General features: G+C 37.4%; 1 protein-coding gene across 1 annotated transcript in view; it reads left to right on the top strand.

Moving 5' to 3' along the window:
• Positions 1 to 25,428, top strand: part of LOC150076876 (spectrin beta chain-like) — an 800,006-nt gene extending 774,578 nt beyond the window's left edge. Inside the window, exons 45-49 of the mRNA XM_090386889.1 lie at positions 5,156 to 5,261; positions 5,416 to 5,491; positions 14,138 to 14,241; positions 14,360 to 14,402; positions 24,111 to 25,428. Coding sequence (XP_090243015.1) covers positions 5,156 to 5,261; positions 5,416 to 5,491; positions 14,138 to 14,241; positions 14,360 to 14,402; positions 24,111 to 24,266 — 485 coding nt within the window. The 3' untranslated portion in view covers positions 24,267 to 25,428. The remainder of the gene's footprint in view (positions 1 to 5,155; positions 5,262 to 5,415; positions 5,492 to 14,137; positions 14,242 to 14,359; positions 14,403 to 24,110) is intronic.
• Positions 25,429 to 27,277: the final 1,849 nt, after the last annotated feature.

The raw sequence follows: 27,277 nt of genomic DNA on the forward strand, positions 1-27,277 counted from the left end.
AGCTGCTTGAGCAAAGTTTTGGAGAAAATAATCAACAAACGATTAATCTGGTTTTTAGAAACAACCAACTGGTTCAATAGTATGCAATGCGGGTTTAGAAGTAATAGATCCACCTTAGATCACCTTGTAAGAATAGAAACAGACATAAGAGATACATTTATAAGTTCAAAACATATGGTTACCGTATTTTTTGATATAGAAAAGGCATATGACACAGCATGGAGATACGGTATACTAAAAGACATCCACGATGCAGGCCTCAGAGGACATTTACCGCACTTCATCCAAAACTTTATGAAAAATAGAACATTTCAGGTCAGAGTACAGAACACCATGTCAAAAACCTATAAACAAGAAGAAGGAGTTCCCCAGGGGTCTGTCCTCAGTGCTATACTATTCGTCATAAAAATTAATGGCATCACAAAACAACTGCCATCCACGGTGTCACATGCACTATATGTAGATGACTTCAGTATATCGTATCAAGCACAGAATATGGGAACAATAGAAAGGCAACTACAATGCGCAATTAACAGAATCAGTAGTTGGGCCCAGACAAACGGATTTAGAATTTCACAACAAAAAACAATCTGCGTACATTTCTGTAGAAAAAGAAACTTACATCCCGACCCTGAACTAACAATAGAAGGTCACAAAATACCCGTCAAACAAAGCGTAAAATTTCGTGGACTCATTTTAGACAACAAGTTAACTTTCGTAGAGCATATAAAGCAATTACGAATAAAATGTATGAGCCGACTTAACATCCTTAAAGTCTTAACATCGGTATCTTGGGGAGCAGATCATTATACCCTGCTCAATCTGTACAAAACACTAGTAAGATCAATAATAGATTATGGAGCACCTGTTTATGCTTCCGCCAAAAAGAACGCCCTCAAATGGTTAGATCCAATTCACCATAGTGCAATACGAATAGCAACTGGAGCCTTCCGCACATCACCTTCATATAGTCTTTATACAGAAGCTAATGAACTACCATTATTCCTCAGGAGACAACAGCTGGCCCTACTCTATGCATACAAGATAAGATCCACAAGAAACCATCCGACTTGGACATCATTATTCGCACCAAAATGGGAAAACATATATAGGAATCGCAAAAGTGCAAACAAGCCTCTAGGAATCAGACTACAAGAGCTACTGATAACATATGAACTTAACATAGATAATGTTGCAAATCTTGAAAGGCACATAATACCACCATGGATAAACCACTTCACAATTTGTGAACTCTCCACACAAACATGGAATAAAAATAACTTGTCAGACATTAACTTTCAACAACTGCATGCAGCACACAGAACTAAATATCCCAACCATCTACCAATATATACAGATGGATCAAAATCAGAAAACCATGTAGGAGCATCGGCAGTATTCCCAGACACTACACTGGCACACCAACTTCCAAAAGAATGCAGTGTCTACACTGCAGAATTAGTAGCAGTTCAGATAGCCCTGGAGTACTTCAGAACCACATATCATTTGAGAACAGTAATATATTCTGATTCATTAAGTGCAATACAAGCCATTCAAACCACGACCAATATAACCCATCCAGCTCTTGTGCAAATTAAACAGATATTAACAGATTTAACTAAAGAAAAACAAGAAATACTTTTCTGCTGGATACCAGGACACAAAGGGATAAAAGGAAACGAAGAAGCTGACAGAATTGCAAAATCAACAACTAACCTTCAGAAACAACCTTTCCCAGTGCCGTATCAGGATTACAAACCAATCATTCAAACCGCTCTCTAACACAATGGCAAGAACTCTGGCAAAAACAAACTTCTAATAAATTATATGAAATAAAACCAAAAGTTGAACTTTGGAAAACAAGCACAAGGAAATCAAGGAGAGAGGAAGTCGTTCTGACCAGACTACGCATTGGACATACACACACATCACACATGGCTATTTACTACATGCCGAAGAACCTCCAAGATGTCAAACATGCAATACTACCCAAACCATCAGACATATACTCATAGAATGCCCAACCTATGAAAATGATCGACGAAAGATTTTCTCATCATTATATAAAGGAAATCAAGACATCACCCTCAGAGATATCCTAGGTGACAAGGAACATGTTTCAGACATTTTCAGATTCATGCAGACAATCAACGTCTACCATCTACTGTAAATAATAATAAGGTATATAATCGCAGAAAATATTTATCTCCCGTGCTTTCGACCAAGATACAGAGAATGAATATGCATACAAAGACATAATATAACAAACGAACTGGCGCACTATGATCTCCGTTGTCAATGCGCCAATAAACAACAAAACAACCAACCAACCATATTTTTCAGATGCTCACCTCCCATTCTGTCTCACATAGACCTATAAATTAACTTTCTAAAGGATAAATTTTTCCATGACACAATTCTTTTTCTTCTTTTTTTGCTTTTACCATTAGAATGGGCACAGTATGGACTTAGTTGTCCATGTGCCATTAAACCCAAATGAGATCCCATGTATACTTTCTGTATCGTTCTATTTACTATATTAAAATTCTGTATCCCTTTTACCATCAGAACTGGCACAGTATGGACTTAGTTCCATGTGCCATTAAACCCAAATGAGATTCTTATGTCATGTATACTTTCTGTATCATTCTGTTTACCATATTAAAATTCTGTATCACTATATCATAATGATACTACATTTCACTTGTGCCTATTATGTCAGCATTTGATGATTTGACTAGTCTTCAAATTCATTATATTTATTAACTTCTAGCATTAGTATATAAGCATGTAAGAGTATGGCTTCTTATATTCTTAAGTTTTACAAAATTGAATGCACATTAACCAAAGTGTTTTAATAATCAAATACGGTACATTACAGCCACTCCCCGACTTACATAAGGGTTGCATTCTGCCGAACTCTACATAATTCAGAAGTTTCTTAAATGCTTATGCAGCACTCGCAACTATGCGCACTGAATTTGATTGAAGCAAAAAAGGAAATGTTCGACGAACATGTAAATAGAATTATGTATTCAATTTTTTTATCTCGTGCACAGGAAAAATTACAAAAATTTCAAAATTATAAAATTACAAAAAGAGAGGGAGGCAGGCATAACATCAGCAAGTTTTACCTTTTGGGCATCGTTGCCAGAATTAACTCTCCAGCTGATAAGCACAGCGTTGCAGAAGTTGAGGGCTGTGGAGATTTAGAAGGGTTTTTCCCAACACTTCACAAAATTTCTCTGTAGCTGCAGAATTGTCACTGGCAACTTCATTGCAACAAAAATTATGGAAACCAGTGTGATGCTTGAGCCTACTAAACCACTCGTTGCCACGAAGTTGTCTTGGGGTTTGCAATACTTCTCCTTAATATCTTCATAAATACTTCTTTTTTTTGCTTGAATGACCATTGGACTCGGGCACTTCTGAATCTGATTTTTCATCCAAATTATTAATAGATTTTCCATCTTCGATATAGCACCTGAACACTGCTTTGTAATCACTGTTGATCTTAAATGTGTTGATCCTTTAACATGTTCTTTTATATGTGCACTGTCCCTTAAAATAGTATTCACTGTTGAGGCAGTGAGACCTAATTCCGTGCAGTAGATGACAAACTTTTGCCTTGCTTTGTACTTCTTAATTAACAATCTTCATTTCTAAATCAATTTTGTTTCTTTTCCTGGCACTTGCACTTTCTTTTGGGCCCTTTCCCTTCACCATTGTAATAAGTAAATAGGAATGAAGAGAAGATTCTGAAAATTTATTTGTTTTTTTATATGATTGAAGATTTCAGTGAAGGGGGAACTCATTTCACCATAATACCGTAACGTAAAAACCCACAATTCCAGTTATCAGTATTATCGCAAATGCATTAAGATCGAGTTTACTACCCGTTTATAACAGAAAAGCCCAATAAACCGGAAAGTGCAAATTGTTTTTGTTTTAAGGTAGTGACCTCCAGAAATGTGTTTTAGAAAAATATCACAAAGGTGTTCAAAATTGATTCTTATAATGGAACATATGATAATGATGAAAGTGTAGTGCAATTTCCATTATAAAAATTACCTTTTTATAGAATTATAAAAATTTACCTATTTAGAGAATTATAAAAATTCTCTAAAAAGAGACATAAATAGCTTAGTTACGTAGCGAAAATTTCAACTTCCGAGGTCTTGGAACGAATTATCAAAAAAAAATGTGTTATTGGGTTCACATTACAATATTTTCATGATACCTGCATTTATTCCTACGGGATGCAAAATGTTTTCCCACGATTTTTTTAAGTTTGCACTGGCTGGCAAAAACGTGCTTAAAGTCGAATTTCCGTAAGTCGAGTATTGCGTAAGCCAGGGAGTGAGTGTGTGTGTGTGTGAGAGAGAGAGAGAGAGAGAGAGAGAGAGAGAGAGAGAGAGAGAGAGAGAGAGAGATGAATTTGTGATGGTGTTCCAGTCTACTCTAGTTCATTCCAAGCCCTGATATAGGTTAGTTCAAAAAATAGTTGGTTCTATCTCTGCCCAACTGTTCAATAATTCCCTGTTGATTTACCACTGTTATCCCCCAACAAATTGTTTATTCTTCCTGCCACTTTGCATCATTACTTTGTCACAAGATTATTTGAATGTGTGCAAGAATTGATTTACCTACACTTTTAACCAACATAACATTATTGAGCTTTGTATTCTCGTACAGGCTAGCAGTTTCCCAAAACATTTGCTTTCTTAACAGCATCAGCGAATATCCTTTCACTCCTTTCTTCAAGCGTTTCCCATCTGTCCTTATGTGCAGGCCAAGCTGATTATACCATAACTCTTACACAGTCTTTCTAAGATGGAATTGACTGACAAAGTTTGGACCATAAACACACATGGTCCAAAAAACAAAAACCACTATCACATCTGATTAAAAATTTGCATTAAGTCCTGAATTATGCCTTTTATCTCAGTGTTGTGTCATTTAACAATTAAGATTCCATTGTTTATTTGTAATATCATTAAAATATATAATTATTATTCTATAGTATCCACATCTTTTATCCCAGTAGACATATCCTGTTTCATCTGTTGTTTTTATCCAACATGTTCTGTTTATCCATAAATAGTGTAGATTGCCAATAAACGGTGTTTTATATATGTTTTGTTCTTTTATACAGAAAAAACAAGTTCAGCAGTAACTTCTTCTGAAGAAGAAGTTCAGTTTGAAAGTGCAATAGTGAGAAAACATGACTGGGAATCAACAACAAAAAAAGCTACTAACCGGTATGGCCACTTCTTTTGACCTTGTGTGTGCATAGATGCATAATTTGTATTGAGAATAAGAGTAAACTTTTCTATCAGTTATAGTATTATAGATTTTTGAGATTTGCTTGTGATTACCTGTAGTTTTGGTATGAATATTTGATTTCTGTTTCAGATCATGGGACAAACTGTACATTGTGCTTCGAGGCAATTTATTATTCTTCTATAAAGATCAGAAACATTATAAACAGGTAATTACTAAAACTTTTATTTGACATTATTAACTTGTAAAGTTATTGTAATTTCTTATTATACACATACAAAAAGTTGTTGATTAATGTTTTAATTTTGTTCTTAAAAAATAGTGTTAAGTGAAATTGATATCATTAATCCTTACAGAGTGAGCATGCGATCAACGTGTGTTGGTCTTTTACTGTTAATTTTCTGCTAGCAGTTGGCTCTGTGGACTGTTTATTCACAGAGTTTGAAAATTTCATTGAAAAGGAAAACTTTGTAGTTTGTTCCCATTTTGACATAGAAGACATTACTGCCTTTTTCATGTAGTAATATCATCTATGTCTATTTATATAGCACTTGATTTAGTTTCAACTTCTGGATCTGAATTATAGAGAATTTCAGCTTTAACATAAAAATTTAACAAAAATTTTTATGTTAATTTTTGCTGGTTAAGCTTACTTTATGTCGGTGGTGTGGCTCTGCTCTGGAGTGCTGGTCTGTTCTATAGTTTATTTCTTGCTGCATAAGGACCACCGTTATGCAAATCCTCTGCATTTGTGGTTTGATTGGAGGATGGAGGGATGGTTTGGTCCTTTGATCGGTTCGCCTTTGCAATGATTTGACTAGTGATTGAAAGCAGCGATTCCATGACCATTATTAGCCTTGTGGTCCTCCGTCGATATGGGGCATGATGGTCAGTCTATTTTTTTTTTATACTTTGTTTTATTTTAGAAGTTCGTTTAGTCCCTTTTTGGTGATATTTCACATCTCTCGGAACTGGTACCTTACTAGCAGGGGGGGGTGCCGCTAAATTTCTAAATATTGGCCTTATATTTTAAATTTTAATATGGAATTACTATTAATTGGATTTAATTGAATTTCTAAATTAATTGGAGGCTTTCAGCTACAGTTTCTGTCTTGTTACCTTTACTTTCCCCTCCCTGTTGATTTAATTTTTATGTTAAATTTTCGCTCTACAGTTTTGCCATACTACTGGCATATGTTTTAATTTGATTTTAATTTTATATTTATTATTGGTTTACATATATATATAAAGTATATATATATATATATATATATATATATATATATATATACACTTTTTTTTTTTTTTTTTTTTTTTGGGTGGTACGCAATGGTACGCCGTACCGGCACCTTTATTAATGACGTGTGACATTTGGATACAGTGCACTTCGAAATTTGTAATATTCCATAAATGTTTTTCACATGTTTACCACTCAAATAAGCTTAAAATTATTTAACTAAATTTGCCTTTTTTACTGTCTATTGTTAAGATATCTTCTATATAAAACTATGACCATTTTTAGAATTCTAAATTACTCAGTCGGATCTCTGTTTAATGAAGTCCCGGATCTCTGTTTAATGAAGTCCTTTTAAAGTGAATTATTTTGAATTCCAATTGGAAGTTACATTTAAATTAGTTTCCATTGAGCGAAGAAAATTTTCATATAGCAACCAGATTAGGAGAGATTTAACTCGGTATGCACTGTTCACATTTCTGGCCTTCAGGCAATTTAGGCAATTAGTGCTGCTGCTGTGCAAATAAAGAGAGCTAAAGGGATTACCATTCTACAACTTAGTGGTACCTGGTAAAACCTATCCAACCACCTGTCCCACATATAAAGTCGTCACGCTAGTCAAGAGTGAGCAGATCAATGGGCTCTGGCCCATCTACTGCACTGCTGTCCAACCTTTTTCTACACAGGGGCCATATTCAACAAAATTAAAAATTGGATTTCTTTAGTTTGTTGCATGTAAAAGTAAAATTGAAAATATTCAAATTTTATTAAGTACAATACACAATTACATTTACTGAACAAAACATTTAATGAGAGAATTTTTTTTGATAATTAACAAAATTTAAAATGCTGTTTTAGTTCACTTTCCTCACGGGCTATAGGTTGGACACCTCTGTGAATCAACTGTAAGTGCCCCGTTCGAGAATTAGAAAAGTGATTTTCTTTTTCCCCGACAAATAATCATCTGACAACGTACTGCTGTCCTATTCTTCTGATCGCTTGGTCACTGGTTGGCACCGCTCCTACCTCCATGTGGCGGGGTCGAAAAAAAATTATCACGCTCTCCCGCGGCTAAAAGGAGCAAGCATGGATTTGAATAATTTTCTGCCATTAGAGCCTTCAAGATTGGAAATGTCTGTGTCAATGACACTAATCAATTGAAAAGAATTCGAAGAGAAGCGCAGTGCAATGAGATGCCAAACTTTCTGGTGATACACTCTCTCTCCAACCAGCCTGGAGGCAAGTTATCGCCATTTATTATCCAGAGATATTTGGAATCCATTGCTGGAACACCAAAAATGGTTAAATGTCTACAATCAGGAGACCTCCTGTTAGAAACAGCATCATCCAAACATTCTGAATGGCTGCTCAAAACAACTTTTGGTGGGCTGCCAGTATCTGTCACCCCTCACAATACGTTAAATTCATCCAAAGGTGTCATCACAGAATGGAGAATTAGTTAAAAAAAAATTTGTCCAAAGGTGTCATCACTGAAGAAGAATTGAGCAGTCAAAAGGTAATCAGCGCCAAACGTATAATGATTATAAAAGATGGAAATCTTGTTGCAACTCGATCCATAATCTTAACTTTCAACACCCCAGAATTGCCATCAGTAAAAGCTGGCTATTTAAATTGCAGAATTCGGCCTTATATCCCTAATCCCATTCATTGTTTTAAATGGCAGAAATATGGACACTCCCAGCAGGCATGTAGAGGTGATGCTATACGTAGTTCCAAGGAGCATACTCAAGCAGATTGTACAGCCGCTACTGCTGTTTGCCCGAACTGTAAAGAAAGTCATCCAGCCTTTTCAAAATCATGTGAAATGTGGAAAACAGGAAAGAAAATACAAAAATATAAAACAGAACATAAAGTGACATACCATGAGGCACGCAGGCAAGTTATGTTGACAATGCCCAGCCGTTCTTATGCATCTCACGCTAGAAGCTCTCACTCAACAGCAGCTCAAACTGAAGTATCGATACCACCCAACACATCTATAGCTAACTGGGTTAAAACTACATTAGCAAACTCTGAAAAAAAAACACACCTCAAGCTAAAACCAGTGAAGCAGCCAACACTCCAATTAGCATCCCGATCGATAATGCAAAGGTTTTGCTTGACAGTGAACAATTGAAAATCACTAAAGAAAGCAAGAAAACTGAATCACCCACCAACAGCATGGAAGTCTATGTTCATTCAGAAATTGAGGAACCCATACTTGAACTCCATGCAAATGACACAATGGATATTGGATGCCCCACCTTCCCAAAATAGGACTGGAAAAAATGCTCCTCATTCAAAAAACAGTCGATGAATCATGCTCAACAAAACCTAAATGATGCATGCCATTTTACAATGGAATTGCAGAGGCTTCCATTGCAACACAGACAATACAAAAGATCTAATTAACCAGTTTTTTCCAGTTGCCCTATGTCTCCAGGAAACTTACCTAACCTTACAAATTTCTCCTTCGATAAAGAACTAATGCCTTTATCGAAGAGATCGTAATACAGCTAATGCGGTGTGGCAATCCTCATAAATTCAAAGATCCCAACTAAACATATCCCTCTTCAGACTGAATTAGAAGCTGTTGCTGTTCATATAACTCTCCATATTGCCATAACGCTTGTCTCAATATACTTACCGCCAAACCATGCTTACTCTTTAAAAGACCTGGAAGATCTCATCATACAGATTCCTCCACCTTTCTGTATATTAGGAGATTTTAATGGACATCACCCCTTATGGGACACTCCAAAATTAGATAAACGGGTGAGACTCATTGAAAGACTTCTAGAGGACCAAAACCTCACTGTACTCAATAGTAGTGCACGCACTCACATACAACTCCCAAATGGACACACCAACGCAATTGATCTCTCAATTAGTTCTCCAGTACTAGTCCCCGACTATAAAATGGTACGTACTAAAAGATTCCATGTGTAGTGACCACTTCCCAATTGTTTGTAACCTGCTCACTACAAAACCACCATTAGACCAGCCCTGCAGGAACTGGAAATTCTCTAAAGCCAATTGGTCCAAATTTCAGTCAGCAATCACTCTGGACAAAAAAACTATTCAACTACAGCACATAGATAAAGTCACTGATTATATCACATCCTGTCTTTTAGTTGCCGCTAAATACTCAATTCCATTATCAAATCCCCCGACCAGACAGCACTTCAACTACTGGTGGAATGAAGAGTGCACAAAAGGGAAGAAGGAAAAAAAACAAAGCATTTAATTTATTCCGTCTATCTCCAACTACACCCAATCTAATTAACTATAAGAAGCTAAGGGCGAAAGCGCATTTCATTCAAAGGAAAGCCAAGAAGGATTCATGGACTCAGTTCGCATCTACTATCAATAGAAACACTGACTCCCGATTAATATGGAAAAAAATTAGGCAGCTTTCTGGGAAGTTTCCAACCATCCCTTCCCCAATTCTTTCTTACAATGGGCAAGAATTCTCTTCTTCTCTAGATATTGCAAATTCCTTGGCCAAAACCTTTGCCCAAGTCTCAACTGCTTCAAACTACACTCCAGAAGATTAAGACCACCACTGAACAGAGATCTATGAACTTTCAAACCTCACAATCACTTCCATACAATCTGCCTCTATCAATATTGTGAACTTTTACAGGCCATTAAAACAACACGAAACAGTGCTGCTGGGCGAGATGGCATACATTATTATGTCATGATATGCAGCATCTCGATGAAAAAAAAACTTACAACTGCTGCTACTCTTTTTTAATCAGATCTTCCTGGAAAATAGTTTTCCGATCTCCTGGCACCACGCTACAGTTTTAGCCTTTTTGAAGCCTGGAAGAGATCCCTCCAATTCTTATAGTTACAGGCCAATCTCTTTGTCAAGTTGCTTCAGTAAAATTCTCGAAAAAATGATCCACAGTTGACTCATTTGGATCATTGAAACTCAGCATCTACTGAGTAATTGTCAACATGGCTTTCACCAAAACAGGTCATCCTTATATCTGATGATCAAGGCTGAATCCGAAATCCGCCATGCCTATAAAAAACGAGCACCTTCTTATGGTCTCCATAGATGTAGAGAAGGCATTTGATACCACCTGGCGGTATGGCATTCTCAGTGACCTTCATACTCTTGGACTACGTGGAAATCTGCTCGTGTTTATTAAAAACCCTTTACCCTTCCTCAAGCCGCACTTTTCAGGTTCGATATCAAAACTCCCTTTCTACTATCTTCTCGCAGGAAGCAGTTTCACAAGGGTCAGTACTGAGTGCAACCCTATTTGCCCTTAGAATGGATTCCATTACAAAAGAACTCCCAAATACTGTGGAGGCATATCTTTACGCTGACAATCTCTATTTCTTGCCCTTCTTCGAACATGAGATCTATCAAGCGGCAACTGCAGATGTCGATGGTTCGACTGTTGATGATCCTGCTCAGATAGCAAACAAACTGAATGAGTATTTTGTATCTACATTCACACGTGAGGAATTATTAAGGTTTGAAAATGGCAAAAGGTTATCAAATTGTAGCAGGATACTTAATGCTTTTGTAGTTACTGAGAGCAAAGTGGAAGAGAAACTGTTGAAGTTAAACGTAAGAAAAGCACCTGGGGTGGATGGGATCTATCCAGTTATATTAAAGGAGGCAGCAAAGCAACTAAGCAAACCCTTAGCCATAATTATGAGAGGTTTGTTAAGGGCAAGTCTTGTCTGACAAATTTGATAGGATATTATGATATGGTTACAAAGGAACTGGATGCAAAAAATAATTTTGATATCATATATTTGGATTTCAGGAAAGCTTTTGACACTGTTGCGCATGGAAGACTATTGTACAAATTGGAGCAGAATGGTATTAAGGGTAAGTTGCTACAATGGATAAAAGGATGGTTAAGTGCGAGAAGACAGAGGGTGGTAATCAATGGGTGCTGCTCTTCTTGGACTAATGTTATTAATGGAGTCCCACAGGGTTCGGTGTTGGGTCCACTGTTGTTTTGTATATTTATCAGTGATATTGATGAAGGTATATCAGGCTTAGTGTCGAAGTTTGCAGATGACACAAAGGTTGGCAGGGTTGTTAATGACAGTAATGGCAGTGTGCTACTGCAACAGGATCTAGATAATTTAGGCAGATGGGCTAAGAAGTGGCAACTGAAGTTTAACCTTGACAAATGCAAAGTACCGCATATGGGTAGAAGTAACCCCAGAGAAACGTACCAACTGTGTGGTACTACACTTAAGGTGGTAGAAAATGAAAAAGATCTGGGAGTAATTGTGCAGGCAGATATGAAGTTTTCTGAGCAATGCAGACAGGCTGCCAGGGCAGGTCATGGGGTTTTGTCAATGATATATAGGAATTTTGCTAGCAGGGAAAAGGAGGAGATTATCCTTCTGTATAAGGCAATGGTCAGGCCACGCCTTGAGTACTGCGTACAGGTGTGGAGGCCTCATTTTAGGAAGGATGTAGGTTTACTTGAGCGTGTACAGAGAAGGGCAACAAGATTGGTGAGGGGAGTGAAGGGATCCTTTTATCAAGAGAAGCTTAAGTTCTGCAAATTGCAGTGGCTAGAGACTAGGCACATGCGCGGTGATCTGATTGAGGTGTATAAGGCCTTGAATGGGTTCAGCAAGCTGAATTCTGATGGGATCCTTCCACTTGTTCAGATTACGAACCTAAGGGGGCATAAATTCAAATTAAGAAAAGACAGATGTAGAATAGATGTGCGGAAATTTGCCTTTAGCCAGCGGGTGGTTAATTGCTGGAACAAACTTCCATCTGTCGTTGTGGAAGTTGATAGGTTGAATAAATTTAAGGAGGAACTGGACAGGCATTTGGAGGGAATGGTGTGATTTTTTTTTTTTTTTTTTGGCTGATGCTGCTTAAGCTCATACATTTGCTTTCTTGCATCACATGCCACTACTACTACTACTACTACCCCTCAATAAAGTGGAAAAGTGAGCTGAGCTCAATGGATATCGTCTTTCCCATCAGAAAACTGTTGCAATCCACTTCTGCAATCGGTGCAAATTGCATACAGACCCTAAACTTCGGATATCAAACTGGACCATTCCGATTGCCAATAATATCAGATTCCTGGAGTTGATCCTTGACAGCAAGTTAAACTTCTTTGAGCACATTAAATCAATATGCACTACCCGTCTGAAAAAGCTAAACATGCTAAGAGCTTTATCTGCCGTCTTGGGGAGCAGATTGTACAACTTTGCTGCTCTTATATAGAGCACTGATTAGATCCCGTTTGGATTATGGTGCTCCAGTTTATGATTCTGCACAAAGGAGTGTATTACATTGGCTGGATCCTATACAACACAATGCACTGCAGATTGCTCTTGGCGCTTATAGGATATATCCAATCTATAGTCTATAGGTTAAAGTTCATGAGCCCCCTCTGTACCTCCGCAGAAGAATGTTATTACTTAAATATGCAGCCAAAATACAAAGTTGCTCTCCACATCCTATTCAGTCATATCTCTTTAATCCACCATTTCACAATCTCTATAGAAATAAACCAAGTAAAATACGACCAGCAGGCCTACGGCTCCTCGAAATAATACAAAATTGGAATGTTCCTCTCTACAATAGGCAACAGGTAAAAAATTACTCTCCTCCACCATGGACCACCTGTCCTCAGCTGAAATGTGATACATATTTTCTGCAATGGGGAAAGAACTGTCTACCAACTCTAAATGTGCAACAACTCCATGCTATCCATATTCAAAACTATGCTGACTTTCTACTGATATATACAGATGGTTCCAAATCTCACTCAACTGTTGAAGCAGCAGCTGTGTTTCCCTCTGCTATCATATCAGCTTCTCTTCCACCTGAGTACAGCAGCTTTTCAGCGGAACTATATGCAATTCAATTAGCTCTAAAAAATTTGACTCTTCACCCATCTGCAAAATATTTAGTTTACACACTCTCTCAGCTCAACTAGAGCAATGCAGAATCTATTTCATAAGGATCACCCTGTTATAAATAAGATCAGGAGTTTGCTGTCGAAAATTGAAGACTGCCTAAACTCGAAAATTGAAGACTGCAAGACAGCTCAAATCAAACTTCTTTACAACCAATTTTCCTGCATGTTGCCACTAGAGAATGCCTGCTGTTTGATGATGGATTAGTGTAGCTCATTACAAAGGCAAATTTGTTCTATTTTGAGAATGAAGACCATTTCATTATCTGTACAGCTTAAATCTTACCAGCCACAAAAACAGTTTAATGGACAAGATTGTCCTGTAAACATCTTATATTGAAAGAAATATCTTTTTTTTGCTCATATTCTTAAAGCCAAATGCAATCATTGATAAAGAGTGTCAGATTGCTTTCTTAATATTTCTGAATTTTATACGTTGATTAATTAATTTATTTTTTTATTTTAATGAAATGTATTAAATTTTAAAGAATTGCAAATTGCCGAATTTTACAGTGTTCACTATACATGAACTGTTTCATTTTCCTGGATTTAAAACAAAAATTCATTTTTTATTTCTTTCTTACTTAAAAGTGTTTTTAATTTTTAAATAATTTTTATTATCTGAACAATACTTTTATCTGATTTTATTTCAAAATGCAATAGTATATGTCAGCAATCTTAATTTCAGGAACCAGAAAACTATTATCGAAATGAAACTCCAGTGAAATTACGAGGTGGTAGTGTAGAAGTTGCTGTTGATTACACTAAAAGGAAACATGTCTTTAGGCTAAAGTAAGGGCAATTTTTTTTTATGGCATAACTGTTTTAGTCAGTTCTTAAAATGATAATTGTTTCTTAAAATTAATGTGAAAGTGAAAGTTTTTATTTTATTTAATTTTTTAACTTACAGACTCTCCAATGGTGCTGAATATCTTTTTCAAGCTAAAGATGAGGTAAGAAATTTTTTAATGTTATATTGGTTTGTAACTATCCAACTAAAAACATAACCACCAATCTAATAGTGGTGATGAACTCTATAAGGCCTCTGAACATTGCACGAGATATGTCTTACCATGTCACCAGGATTGTGTCCCATAAATCAGTGATAGTCCGTGGTGGTGGAGAATCCAAATGTTGGATCTGTCAGACCGCTTAATCCCAGAGATATTCTATGGGATCCATATCTCTTAAATTCAGAAGCCAAGATAGCACCTGGAAATCGCTTTCATGTTTGGTAAACCACTCACAAACAATACCAGCAATGTGGCAGGGCACATTAACCCACTGGAAAACACGTGTGACATCCAGGAAGACAGTCACCATGAAGGAGTGTATCTGATCAGTCACAATAGATCGGAAGTTTCTAATATTCACAGTGTAGTCTAGGGGCATGATGATTCCCAGGAAAAACAGCGCCTAAATCAAATGCTGCCATTTCCTGCCTGTTTTTGTTGAACGAAGACATCGGAGTGTTTCCTCCCTTCAATTTGTTACCACGCTGTTTATCTACCATTCATTCAGCATAGCAGGAAATGTGATTCATTAGTAAAAGCAACTTTTTTCCAGTCATCAGTGGTGTCCAATGACATCTTTCAGATGTAAACTTTAGGTACGTTAGCAGTGGGTGGCATAAGCAGTGTGCCTACTCCAGAGGGCCATACTTAGGAAGGTTTGTTGGATTGTGGACTTGGAAATACTGCTGTTATCCCATGGTTAAAGTCTATGGGCAGTCATTTTACTGTACAGTATTTCATCTGTTGGTTTGCACAAGGCAGAAGAGCATATGTTTACTGCAACCATTGAAGAAGTATGGGTGCCTCATCAATGGGGACACCCACTCTTGGAACACCTTAAATACGGCACACAAGATTCATAGTAATACTGACACCCTTCATCCGTTACCCAACAGTCATCCCTTTTTTGAAGTGTCACATTGCATTGCTTGCCATGAACCTGCAGTATTACATTTAATGGTTTTCACTGGACTGTGTGTGTGTGTGTGTGTGTGTGTGTGTGTGTGTGTGTGTGTGTGTGTGTGTGTGTGTGTGTGTGTGTGTGTGTGTAGGACAGGAGAAAGAAATGATTGCTTCTTTGCTATAAATGATTATGGTTAAGTATAAGTCCTTGATCCACAAGTTCATTGAAGGCTGTTTTACCATACTTCTAATGCTACTTATTGCCATTGTTATTTGATAAAGTTTCATTGGATCTGGTAGGACATTATGTAACTATAAAAAAAATTATTTTTTTGATTGATTTTACTCCTTTTACACAGTGATATTGAAACCATTTGAAAGAATTTTGGAACAGTATCATTAAATTCTTAGTTAGGAAAATTCTCCATGAATAAAATACACAAGAAAATGCCATCTGAATTTCCAAAGGTGAGGCCTCTCTGTGTGTGTGTGTGTGTGTGTGTGTGTGTGTGTGTGTGTGTGTGTGTGTGTGTGTGTGTGTGTGTGTGTGTGTGTGTGCGTTTGTGTGTGTACGCACGCACATGTGTGTAAAATATTTCACAGTTTTTGAATTTATAGCCAGTCTCTTCGGTGACTTCTAAATTTATTTCTTTAGGTCATATTCAGCCTTTAGAGTTTTCATATAAATTTTGCAGTCACTATAATTTTATTTGTTTGCCTTATATGTTTCAGTTATTTGGATCTTTTTTCTGTTATGATGTTTTGTAATATGCCTATATTGGTTTCTCCTGCAATGCCAGAGATTTAACATAAAAAGTCAATAAAATGTGAAAATCACATTTTATTGACTTTTAATGTTAAATTAATGTTTTAAGATAAATATATCTATCTGAAGTTGGAAACAGGTATGAAGAGAATACACCCAGCTGTATTCTCTTCATACCTGTTTCCATTATGGGCTAGAATCATTTCAGTTGTAATTAAATTTGAATTGGGTGCCTCCAGGGAGAAGGAGAAGAGGAAGACCTAGAAGGACATGGATGGATGGAGTATGGGAGTGCATGACAGCATGACAGACAGGAGTGCATGAGAACCAAGACACCTTGAACCACACTTTGTGGCAGGGAAAAAATCCTACCAAAAAATAACTTTTAGGCTAAGTAAACCCATTGTAAATGGAAACGCTCCTCTTGAAGAAGATCGAGTGCCAAATAACAGCATCAGCAAAAAAAAAAAAAAAAAAAACCATGCTACCCTCCTCTACAACACCAAATAGAAGTTTATTCCAACAATCAACTACTCACTGGCTCAAGCCAAATTTCCACCTGTCTGTCCTAAATTTATTCCTCGTGTTTAGCGCCAACAAGAAGCATTCCCTTGGCATTTAGCTTATTCAATACATTCAAGGTGTTGTGTAAATTTGGAGTGAGCCATCTTCACCAACATTTACCATTAATATTTATATGCAAAAGGAATTTATTTGTAATTCTACCCTTAGTACTATCATTCCATCTCTACTGCCATTGACCAATCAAGAGAGCCTAGATATGGTTCTTTCATCTTTATATGCACTAGCACAATCAATTTCAATTGTTAAATGCCTGTATGGTACTCTATGCCCTAAGTGAAAACACATTGACTTGAAAACCAAATGTAGGTCTAGAGGCAGCCGTTGAGTCATGACATGCAGTGCATCATTTGAAACAGTTCTGCAGGCCACACTTAGCTTCAAAACATTGCATGCTGTATTGCAAACAGCTTCCTGACATTTGTCTTTTGCAACCCTCAATCTAACCATACATGTAAACCATAACTAACAATTGGCAAGAAGATGCAGTCATAGAATAAATTCAGTCTTCTTCTGTTTATTCCCCAGTCCTTCCTTGTTATCCATGCAATCGTCCCAACAAATTTCCAGCTCTTATCAATTAGGATTCCTAAGTATTTTATCATTTTCAACAGACTTAAGATGAGCTCTGTCCAAAGAAACCACTGGATTCAAAGGGTGCCCTTTCAATAACACAGTTTTACTTTTTGCTGCGGACACTGTCATTCTATGCAGTTTACACCATTGATGTAGTTTCGACAATCAAGTTTGAACGTTCTTCCAGTTGCACTCGTGAATCACCTTCCACTTACAGAACCAGGTCATCGACATAAGCTGTCATCAAGACATGATTATAGTTTAATTTCAGCCATTCATAGAGCACCAGATTCCACAGAAGTGGCCCCAAGACAGATCCCCGAGGGCAACCTCTTATTACATTCTTTGAGGTTGTCACAGACATTCTCTCAGGTATGCCAGACAAGCTGTACTTGCTACCTGGGAGTCTAAAACACTGATGTAAGTGATATTCGGGTTACACTCAAGACAATGGACCCAATTTTGGCGAAGTCCGGACGGTCTGTGACAACCAAATCCTACGCTTGCACCTTCACAATGGTGGGACTTAGTAATCCTGTGTATAACATCCATGCACAAGCACACGGTGGGTGACCACCCAGGCGTGAACCAACGTAAACAGGGGTTGAGTTGTGCACCCACACCACATGCAGTAATGCCATCCCTCTGTGTTACCAGGCAGTATTAGGTGGTAAATGACTCTCATCAACCGGTGCAATACCACCAATTTGCTTATAGGAGGCTTGAAGTGGTGGAACCCATGTTTAGTCTTCAGAGCTAAGTTCCTGTCAACCCTTCCCCATCTCTTCCATCATGCAGTATGATTGATGACTTTTGAGTTATGATGAACATCATGGCGAGATCCAATCTTCCTTACATTTTGAGGGTACAGCTCTAAAATGGTGTTTGCAGGCCGGCCACTAATTAGTACACCGGATTGAACCAATTGTTAACTCTCTAGGAGGCTTCCGGATCAGCTAGTGTATAACCTTGCTACCTCTGCTCTGCCAGACAGTGATTGGAAGGAGTCAGAGTAGTGTGTATGCGGGAGGCATTGTCGAGGCTACATTATGTCAAGGATCTGGGTATATTCTTACCATATGTACGTCATATCCAAAAATTTCATTACTTCATACAGCATGTCCCACCCACTTTTTCTTACCATTTAATACACCATGAATTGTCAAACTAATAGAGTAAGCTTATCTGCAAAAAGATCTAAACCTCCCAAACAGTTCCTAATTCATTTCATAAACATACGTGGTCTCAATTCTAATCTCAACGATATCCATTTCCACTTGCAGTCTGCCTTACCCCATGTACTTTTTCATATAATTTTGTGCACAACTAAATTATATTTAGTTGTGCGCTGCACACAGTTGACCAGCCACTGTAATACATTATCTGTTCCTCTGCCTGCAGTGAAACCGTATTGCTTGTCAGATAAAACAGTTATTTTGCACATGATTCATTATTCTTACTACCAGGAGTCTTATAAACTTTATTCCAATCCACTCAATTGAGCAGTCGGGTGATAAATGCTTCCTTCCACTGGGCTGGAAAGACCCCATCTCACAGGCATCTGTTGAACAAGACTTAGAATCAATCTGAAACTTTGCTTGATACCCTCACGCCGACCGGGCTAGCCGGGTGGGTAAAGTGCCTGCCTGGCAACCCAAAGGTTGCGGGTTCGAATCCCGCCTCGGGCTTGGATCAAAGTACTGCAAAAAACTTGGAAGGTGCACTATGGCCACAGAAGCCGTTGCGCCAACAACTACAAAAAAAAAAAAAAAAAATACCCTCACCCTCAACAAGATCCATTTCTGGACATTGCATCTATGGAAAAGATGAAACTTGAGGACATATATCATATGGCTGTTATAGGTGGACTCTGATTTTAGGAAGGAATTAATTACAGGGTTGCCAAATCTACATGGATTGAATCCTGGATGTGAAAAATTTCTGGTAGGAAGTTGAGGTGAATTTCAAGAGTTTGCTGTCCAGGTATTTTGAATACGGTTAATCTTGTTACAAATAGAGAAGCAAGGAAATTAATTGTTGCATCATGTAATGTCTTGGGGCTGACTATAAAACCAGGTTGGCTGATCATTAGAATGGATTTCAGTATTTCAACAGGGTGGGTTAAGTGGAGGATGTATGGTACCGTTCTAATTACAGGTGGGATCCTACCCTGTGTGGACAAGGACACCCAAATCATTCGAGAGAGAGAGAGAGAGAAAGACATCTTGGAGGGTTCTTGTGTGGATGGACTTTGGACATTGTTGCCTACTTTGAATGGATCCGCTGTACGATACTATAAATTGTATCTGTAATGCTGTATGTATGGTATTGTAAATATATGGTGAGGTTGTCCAAATTTGGCAGGGACCGCCTGGTAAAAAAAAAAAAAAAAAAAAAAGCAGCTCCAATTGGAGCAGCACATTGGCTTGTAATCTGTGCAGTTCTCACAGGCTGCACATCACAACAAATCAGAAGATTAATCTTTATTAGCAGGGTAGATGTGGGTACGGTTCTGATTACTGGTGGGCGTCTGCTCTGCTTTCCTAAACTCCCAATTTCTGCTATTCACCTAGTTGCATCTCCTCTGTTGAGTTGTGTGCTGCTGAGAATTTCAGGTTGGACTATATTCTGATTTAGTGATTATATATACTTGATGGACTTCTGATGATGGGTGGACTTGCTGCTAACAGTGTTTGCAGTCTGCCAAGATGTACCTCATGTGGAGAGCACATATTTCATGAACCCATCACTTCTATTGGACTTCACTGAATTAAGTCATCTAACATGCGTTCTTCTTTCTGGTGTTATCTTTGTTAACTCTGAACTAAAATGGGTTTGTAGTTCCTGGACATCTTTTACTGGACTTTCTAACTGGATCTGTGTTATATATATGTGTAAGTTATTGTATAAGTGAATTCTTGTATCTATATCTCTAAGTACGGTATTGTGTGATATGGTGGGGGTACCAGTCTTTGGCAAGGAATGCTTAGTATAATAAATAATATACAGTTGATTCTGGTTATTTGGGACACATCAGGACTAGTGCATTTTGGCCCAATTAAGTGGCTGCCCCAATTATGCGAAGTTTCACATAAATAGTTAAAAAATAAAGTGGAACCCTGCTTTACAATTGGTTCACTGTACAATCAAATCACGTTACATTGTTGATCATGCTTGTGTATTGAATTTCAATTCTATTAAACAGTGACACAAATTGCAAGTTACATGATATGCGCAAGTGAGAACGGAGTAGCAAGTTACGAAGCTTTAAAAACCGTAATGAAGAGAAGATTCCGAAAATTAATTTTTTTATATGATTGAAGATTTCATGGAAGTGTAAACACATTTCACCATAATAACCCACAGAATTCCAGCTGTATTATCACAAATTCAGTAAGATCGAGTTTACTATCCATTTATGATAGATTGCACTAAGAGAAAAGCCCAATAACCAGGTAACTGCAATTGTTTTATGGTTGCGACCTTCAGAAATTCGACCAAACCACGAGATATGGTGGGAGACAATCATAGAGTAATCTAATCTCCATAGCAGTCTCCTGCCCCGATTAAATGGCATGTTGTCCCAATTAAGCGAAGTAAACCCTGGCTGTTTTCTCAATTGGATTCTGTTCTTTAATATTTGTCCCAAACGGCTGCACCGATTAACCGGTAGCCCAAATAAACAGAATCCACTGTATATACACCGATGAGCCAAAACATTATAACCAGTGAGTTGTTATGCAGATCAAAGCAACTGTGTAGGTGAACTACGGCATGTGCATGGGTGGGGACATGGAAAAAAAACACCTGGTACTGAGCTCCGTTAATAAGTTTTTTGTTTTGTTTTAGTTAGTTGTTGACGCATCGGCTTCTGTGGCCATAATGTACCTCCCAAGGTTTTTGCAGTACTCTGATCCAAGCCCGAGACGGGATTCGAACCCACGGCCTTGGGTTGCCAGGCAGGCACTTTACCCATCCGGCTGGCCTGGTCAGCCCATTAATCAGTGTTACTCTTGTTCTTCAGATGGGAAAGGCAGCAGACTTAAGCGAGTTTGACAAAGGCCAAAATGGCATGGCTGGTGGGGTTCTTGCAGTCAGCTGTGGCTAGTACCTACCAAAAGTGGTCTGAGGAAAGCCACAGCTCATTGATGCTCTGAAGTGAGCAATGGCTCTGTCGGATGGTACGTGGCAAGAGAACGGCAACTGGCATCTCCGTATCCAGGTGCAGCAGTGCGTAGCACACGCTTCTTGATTAGACCGGGTTTCGAGCCCGTGACCACCAAATACAGAGGATGCCGATAGGTCAGGGAATGACTACCGCATATCCCTGGAGCAGTATGGCCTTAGTTGCTAATGCTCCTAAAAACCAAATAACAAACAAACAGAAGGGTGACTGTGGTGCAACTCTCCATTAATTGGAATGCTGATGATGACAGTAATGTGTCAAAACACATAGTACATCAAACCCTGCTGAAAATGGGGCTGCGTAACCGCAGGCCGCTCCCAGTGTCTCGCTATGTATGTGCATCATTTACCTGTGGAAGTGATGGCACCTGGATGCACCGTGGGACGAAAACAAGCCAGTGGCGGCAGTGTCATGCTTTAGGCGATGTTCTGCTGGGTCAGTGCACTCTGACGTCTATCACCTACCTAAACATCATTGTTGACCAGGTACACCCTTTCGTGGCAACGGTCTTCCCCTCTTCCGGTGCCATCTTTCAGCAGGATAATGTGCCATGCCACACCGCCTGGATTGTTCGAGACTGGTTCGCAGAACATGAGGAAGACTTCGAGGACACTGGCCTCGAAATTCCCCAGACACCAGTCCCATCGAGCATCTGTGGTTTATGTTGGAACAGCACCTCCAATCTGCAGCATCTCAACCACGGACCTTAGGGAGTTAAAAGGATCTGCTGGTTATGTATTGGTACCAGATACAAGACTCAGTTAGAAATCTTGTTATGCCTCGCTGTTTTGGTTGCATGTGGAGGACCACAATCATATTAGGTAAGTGGTCAATGTTTTGGCTCATCAGTGTATATCTTCAATACCTCAATCAAATCTCCTCACTGGTGTCTATTCTCCAGGCAATGCAATTTGCAGAACTGATTTCCTGGTGAGAGTACCCTTTTGTTCCCCTCACTAATCTTGTTACTCTTCCCTGCACCTATTCTAACAGATCCACATCTTGAGTACTACACAAGTGGTACATTAACCGTGGACTACTGCTACCCATATCTGATCTTCACCCACCGTAGAACTCAGTGATCACTCTTCTCTTAGGATTGCTTTACTGTCAACCTTTTGAGCTGTCTGGATAAGATAATGATAAGTACTTTAGATAATGATAAATACTATTATCAGCATTGGAAACAGGATGCAAATAAATAAAATTAATTTAAACTAAATTTTAAAAAAAGTAATTAGTATCACCTTCCCTCATTTTCCCTTTTTTTTTTTTTTTTTCCAACTATTTAATCCCTCCTTAAATTTAGGTATAAATTTCCAACCAAAGAGGTGATTATACATAATAGAATAATCAACTCTCTATCTCATTGACAAAACCCAAACAGCTTACCTAGCATCCCATTTACACTATTCAGAAAACATAGATTATATAGTTACTCCCAAGTCCTTTTTATTATCTACAATCATGATGGTACATTTCTGTAGGATTTTGGGTAACAGAAAAATGCAGACCTTGCGTTTTCCATATTAAGCGGCAGTTGCCATTTCTTAGAACCCTTTTCTAGGAAATTAGCTTACACTGATTATGGTCATTAAATAATCTTCCTACCGTTGTATCATTAGCAAACTTAGACATTAAACTTGCTATATCTATTAACTACTCTATCTTATACCATTTAACTATCATTTTAACCATAGAAGTAACTTGCCATTAATGCTATATTGCCCCAGTTTATATAACAATTGGTCCTGTGGGACTGTATCAAAAGCTTTACTGAAAGCAAAGATTCATTTCCTGTCTAATTCTTTACTTACAAATCCACAGTAACTAATTAGATTAGTCAGATATGATCTACCCTTATAGCCATGCTTTGTTAAGATATATTTCATCATATATACTTCAGACGTACACCCTGGTTCTTCCAAAGAAATGTATTCCTTACAATAGCATTCCCCAGTAAAACACATCATTTTTGAACCAGGTTAGTTTATGCATGACAGTTTAAATTGGGATTGCATCACTTGACAGATTACTGGATATCTGAATCTTTGAATAAATCTCTGTTTGCTTTTCACTCCAGAACATCAATTCTCTTCTTCAGTGATTCATTCTCATCCAGTAATTTATCAAGTACTTCAGTGTACTTCAAATTGCCACATTCCATAGATCTGGGACATAGGAGAAAGTGATCAGTTGAATTAGAATTGCTGAAGATGAAAGAATCCTGCAGTAAATCTTATATTTTTACAAGCATATAGAGAAAAAAAATTCAACTAAAAAGAATACCCAAATGACAGATCAAATAATTTTTTAAATATTTCAGTAGGACATTTTTTTTTTTTTTTTTTAACTTAGGACATATTTTGTGGTATTATTAAGAGTATCCTAACTGAACAAGTTAGTGCAAAGCATAATTTTAGTTTGTAGTAAATCACTAAAATAGGTGAAATGGCATAGTTTTTTAAATTGTGAACACCTCGTTGTGAGATGACAAAAACAATGCCATTTCACCTACTTCGGTGACCTACTGTGAACTAAAATGGTGCTTTGCATTAACTTGTTCATCTAGTAAATTTCCTATCCTTAAAAATTAAAAAAAAAAAGTGAATACCCTGTACTTTGATATTTGTAGGAAGAGGTGAATACGTGGCTTCAGAAGCTTCAGTCTACGTTTGGTGAAGAAGGCTCATCGGGACCTTCAAGATCACAAACACTGCCTGCTCGGAGTGATGGTGAGAAAAAAGAGGAACACAAAAAGAGAGGTTTCTTCACACTGAAAAAGAAGTAATGACAAGGTTGGAGATGCATAGTGTATGTGTTGGTTCTTTTTTTTTGTTTTGTTTTCTTTTCTTTTCTTTTTCGTGCTACTAGCTTTGCTAAGGATTCCGGCCACTATTTTTGGTGAGGGGACTGCTGGCTGTAGGAGACATTTCTTCCCCACTTCATGGACACTCAGGATACAGAATGGTTACATGACCATGTGAACTTTTGATTGCCATTCATTCCTTCGTGGTTGCTTGACAGCAACAAGTGTTCCTTCATTTACTGCCCCCAAATGAAACCCAGTGAAGTCTCTGGAACACTGAAAATGAACAGCCTATGTGGTCTTGCATTTGAGAAAAATAGTGGTTTTCTTGTGAAGTCAATTTCTTGTTAGGTTTAGAAAAAAAGAGTTCTTTAAAGTTTATGTATTATAGAAATTTTCTTGACTTATTCTGATGTCTTTTGGAAGCATTTTTTTTATTTTTTAATTTCTTGTTAAATGGTTGAACTAGTTGGAAAGCAGCTATTATCGATGTAAATGAAACTAGCATAGTTTGATTTGTGTTATTGATTTGCCTTTACTTGTTCTGTTATCATCTATTTATAGGACCAGAGCCACTAATGGGCTTTAGAGCATTTTTAAATTTTAAAGTTGAAGGCACAAGACACATAAAATATGTGAAATGTTATTTACTGTTATGTGTAAAGCAATATTGTTTACTCATCATCAGCATTCCACATCAGATGCCTTCCACCATTTTTAATGTAGTCCATTCTGACCATCTTCCAAGGTACTGCATTTTTAACTTAACATTCCATCTTTGTTTTTATTGTCCAGGCATGCTTTCACATTTCAGAATTATATATTCACAAGTTGATTGTTTTAGCAAGTAATGGCTAATCATGTAACACATTTTAATTATGTAGTTGAAAGTATCATATATATATAACAAACTATACTGGGACGTAATGGGTAACAAAGGTGCCTCTCGAATGTTTCATTCCTAACCTTTAAACATGGTTATGTGAATAGTATGGTGCACTGTATTTTTAATCTTTTGGGGGAGGGGGGAAATTCTTGAATGCATAAGAAATGTATGTTTATAGCCTAATAGAATGGTTGTCTCTCTCAGTGAGATGTTAATTTTTTTTTTTATTTTTTTTTTTGTGTGTTGTCATTGGTTACACAGGACCATCGGCTAAAAGTTAGCATTTGATTTCCAGTTCAGTTTTCTGGTTGGAAAAGACTATTGTAGTTTATGGCTTTAATAAACTGTTCAAATAATTGACTTGGCTCTGTTATTTGTTAATACACAGGACAATTGGATAAAATTATTTAATTTCTAATTCAGGTAATTGACCTCACCCTTTGAAAGCATCTGAAGATGGCTGTGGAGAATACACAGATTTTCCGAAAATAATTTTTGTTTACATGGGTTATTATGCAGTGAAAATTGTTGATTTTCAGCACAAATATAGTATTTACTAAAGTGGTAAAACAGAATTCAAATAGTAGACTAGAAAAATTATAATGAGGATATTAACTAATTTCTTGTGTAAAACAAATGTGAGAATTGACTATAAAAGTTTATTTAAAAATAAAACTTTTTTCTGCATAAATACTGGGCAAAATTGTTCATTTATTTCTAAATAATAGTTAAGAGTTTGAATTAATCCCTTCAAAAGTGAGTTTTCTAAACATTTGTGTGGGGGGGGGGGGGTTCTGATAGCAGCAGGCTGTGGAATCAGTTTCTTTGTTGAATTTTTAAAAAAGTAGATAATATATCCTTTGTGTTACACTTTAGGCACATATTTTATAAACACAATATTGGTAGTTATAAACTTCTGTACAATACCTCGCCAAGTGACATGGGATTTGAGTAGCTGATTTGAGGGAGAGGGGAATATTGGTTAACTTAACTTATCAACATGAAAAATATTCTAAGTTGTCTCAAATTTTGAAAATGATTGGAGATACTATTCAAAATTTATTGTTTCTCTAGAGGGAGGAATACTTTGGGATTATAAAAAATTGAAAATTTGGTGCCAACTGAAGATTTTTCCTTAAGTAATGCTCATCTTCTTTCATTTGTGGGGCTTAAGGTTTCTCAAGTAATGGTTGACATCAAAAATTGGAGGGGGGATATCAAATTAGAATGGTATCAAATTAAAATTTGGCATCAATAACTTTTTTGTATAGAGTAATGCCCAAAAATGTGAAAGATACTTCTATTTACACAGTGTATGACCAAATGTATTCAGACTCACAGGTTGTTCCAAAAAGGACTTTTAATTCAAAAACCTAATGGGTTCAGTTTTTTTTTTTTTTTTTTTTTTTAATGTAAACCCCAAACACGAGAGGTATTAGAATCTATAGTACTTAGTACTGTGCTTGGGTTGGAGGTTGAGAAGACGAAAGAAGATATTTGTTGACATTGGACTTGAACTTCTGTAGACTGTAATTTTCAGGAAATCGTAAGAAGGAAGGTTTTTCCAGAAAGAGGCAGTTGAATGAATAAACGAGGAAGATAAAAAGTTGGTTCTGTAAGTTTTAAGTTGGATAGTAAATGGATGTTGGCGGCACGTGTTTGGACCGTTTTGAAAGAGAGCGGGAATTATAGAAGCCAATTCAGAAGAACAGTGCCCATGGAAGTATCTGTAGACGAGCCATGCAGCAGAAACAGTACGTCTATGAGACAGCGAGTGGAGAGACTCTGTTAGAGATGAATCATTAATTAACCTAACTGCCCTCTTCTGAATGGAATCAAGAAGCCTGAGAGAGGTTTTGGGGGCACCACCCCAGATGTGGGAACAATATTCCATGGCAGGGCGGATTTGCAATTTATACAGAGTGAGCAGAACAAAAGTAACGCCGAGAGCGAAAGAGAAAACCAAGTTTTTTAGATGCGGAGGAAGCAATATTTGTAATGTGCTTGTGCCAAGAGAGATTAGAAGTCAGGGTAATCCCCAAAACAGATATATCATTTTGTCTAGAAATCGGAGTGCCTCTAAAGATAAGCATAGGAGCAGAAGAAT

Source organism: Mastigoproctus giganteus, chromosome 12 (genome assembly GCF_048544385.1).
Source record: "Mastigoproctus giganteus isolate SK-2022 chromosome 12, ASM4854438v1, whole genome shotgun sequence".
Classification (NCBI taxonomy): Eukaryota; Metazoa; Arthropoda; class Arachnida; order Uropygi; family Thelyphonidae; genus Mastigoproctus; species Mastigoproctus giganteus.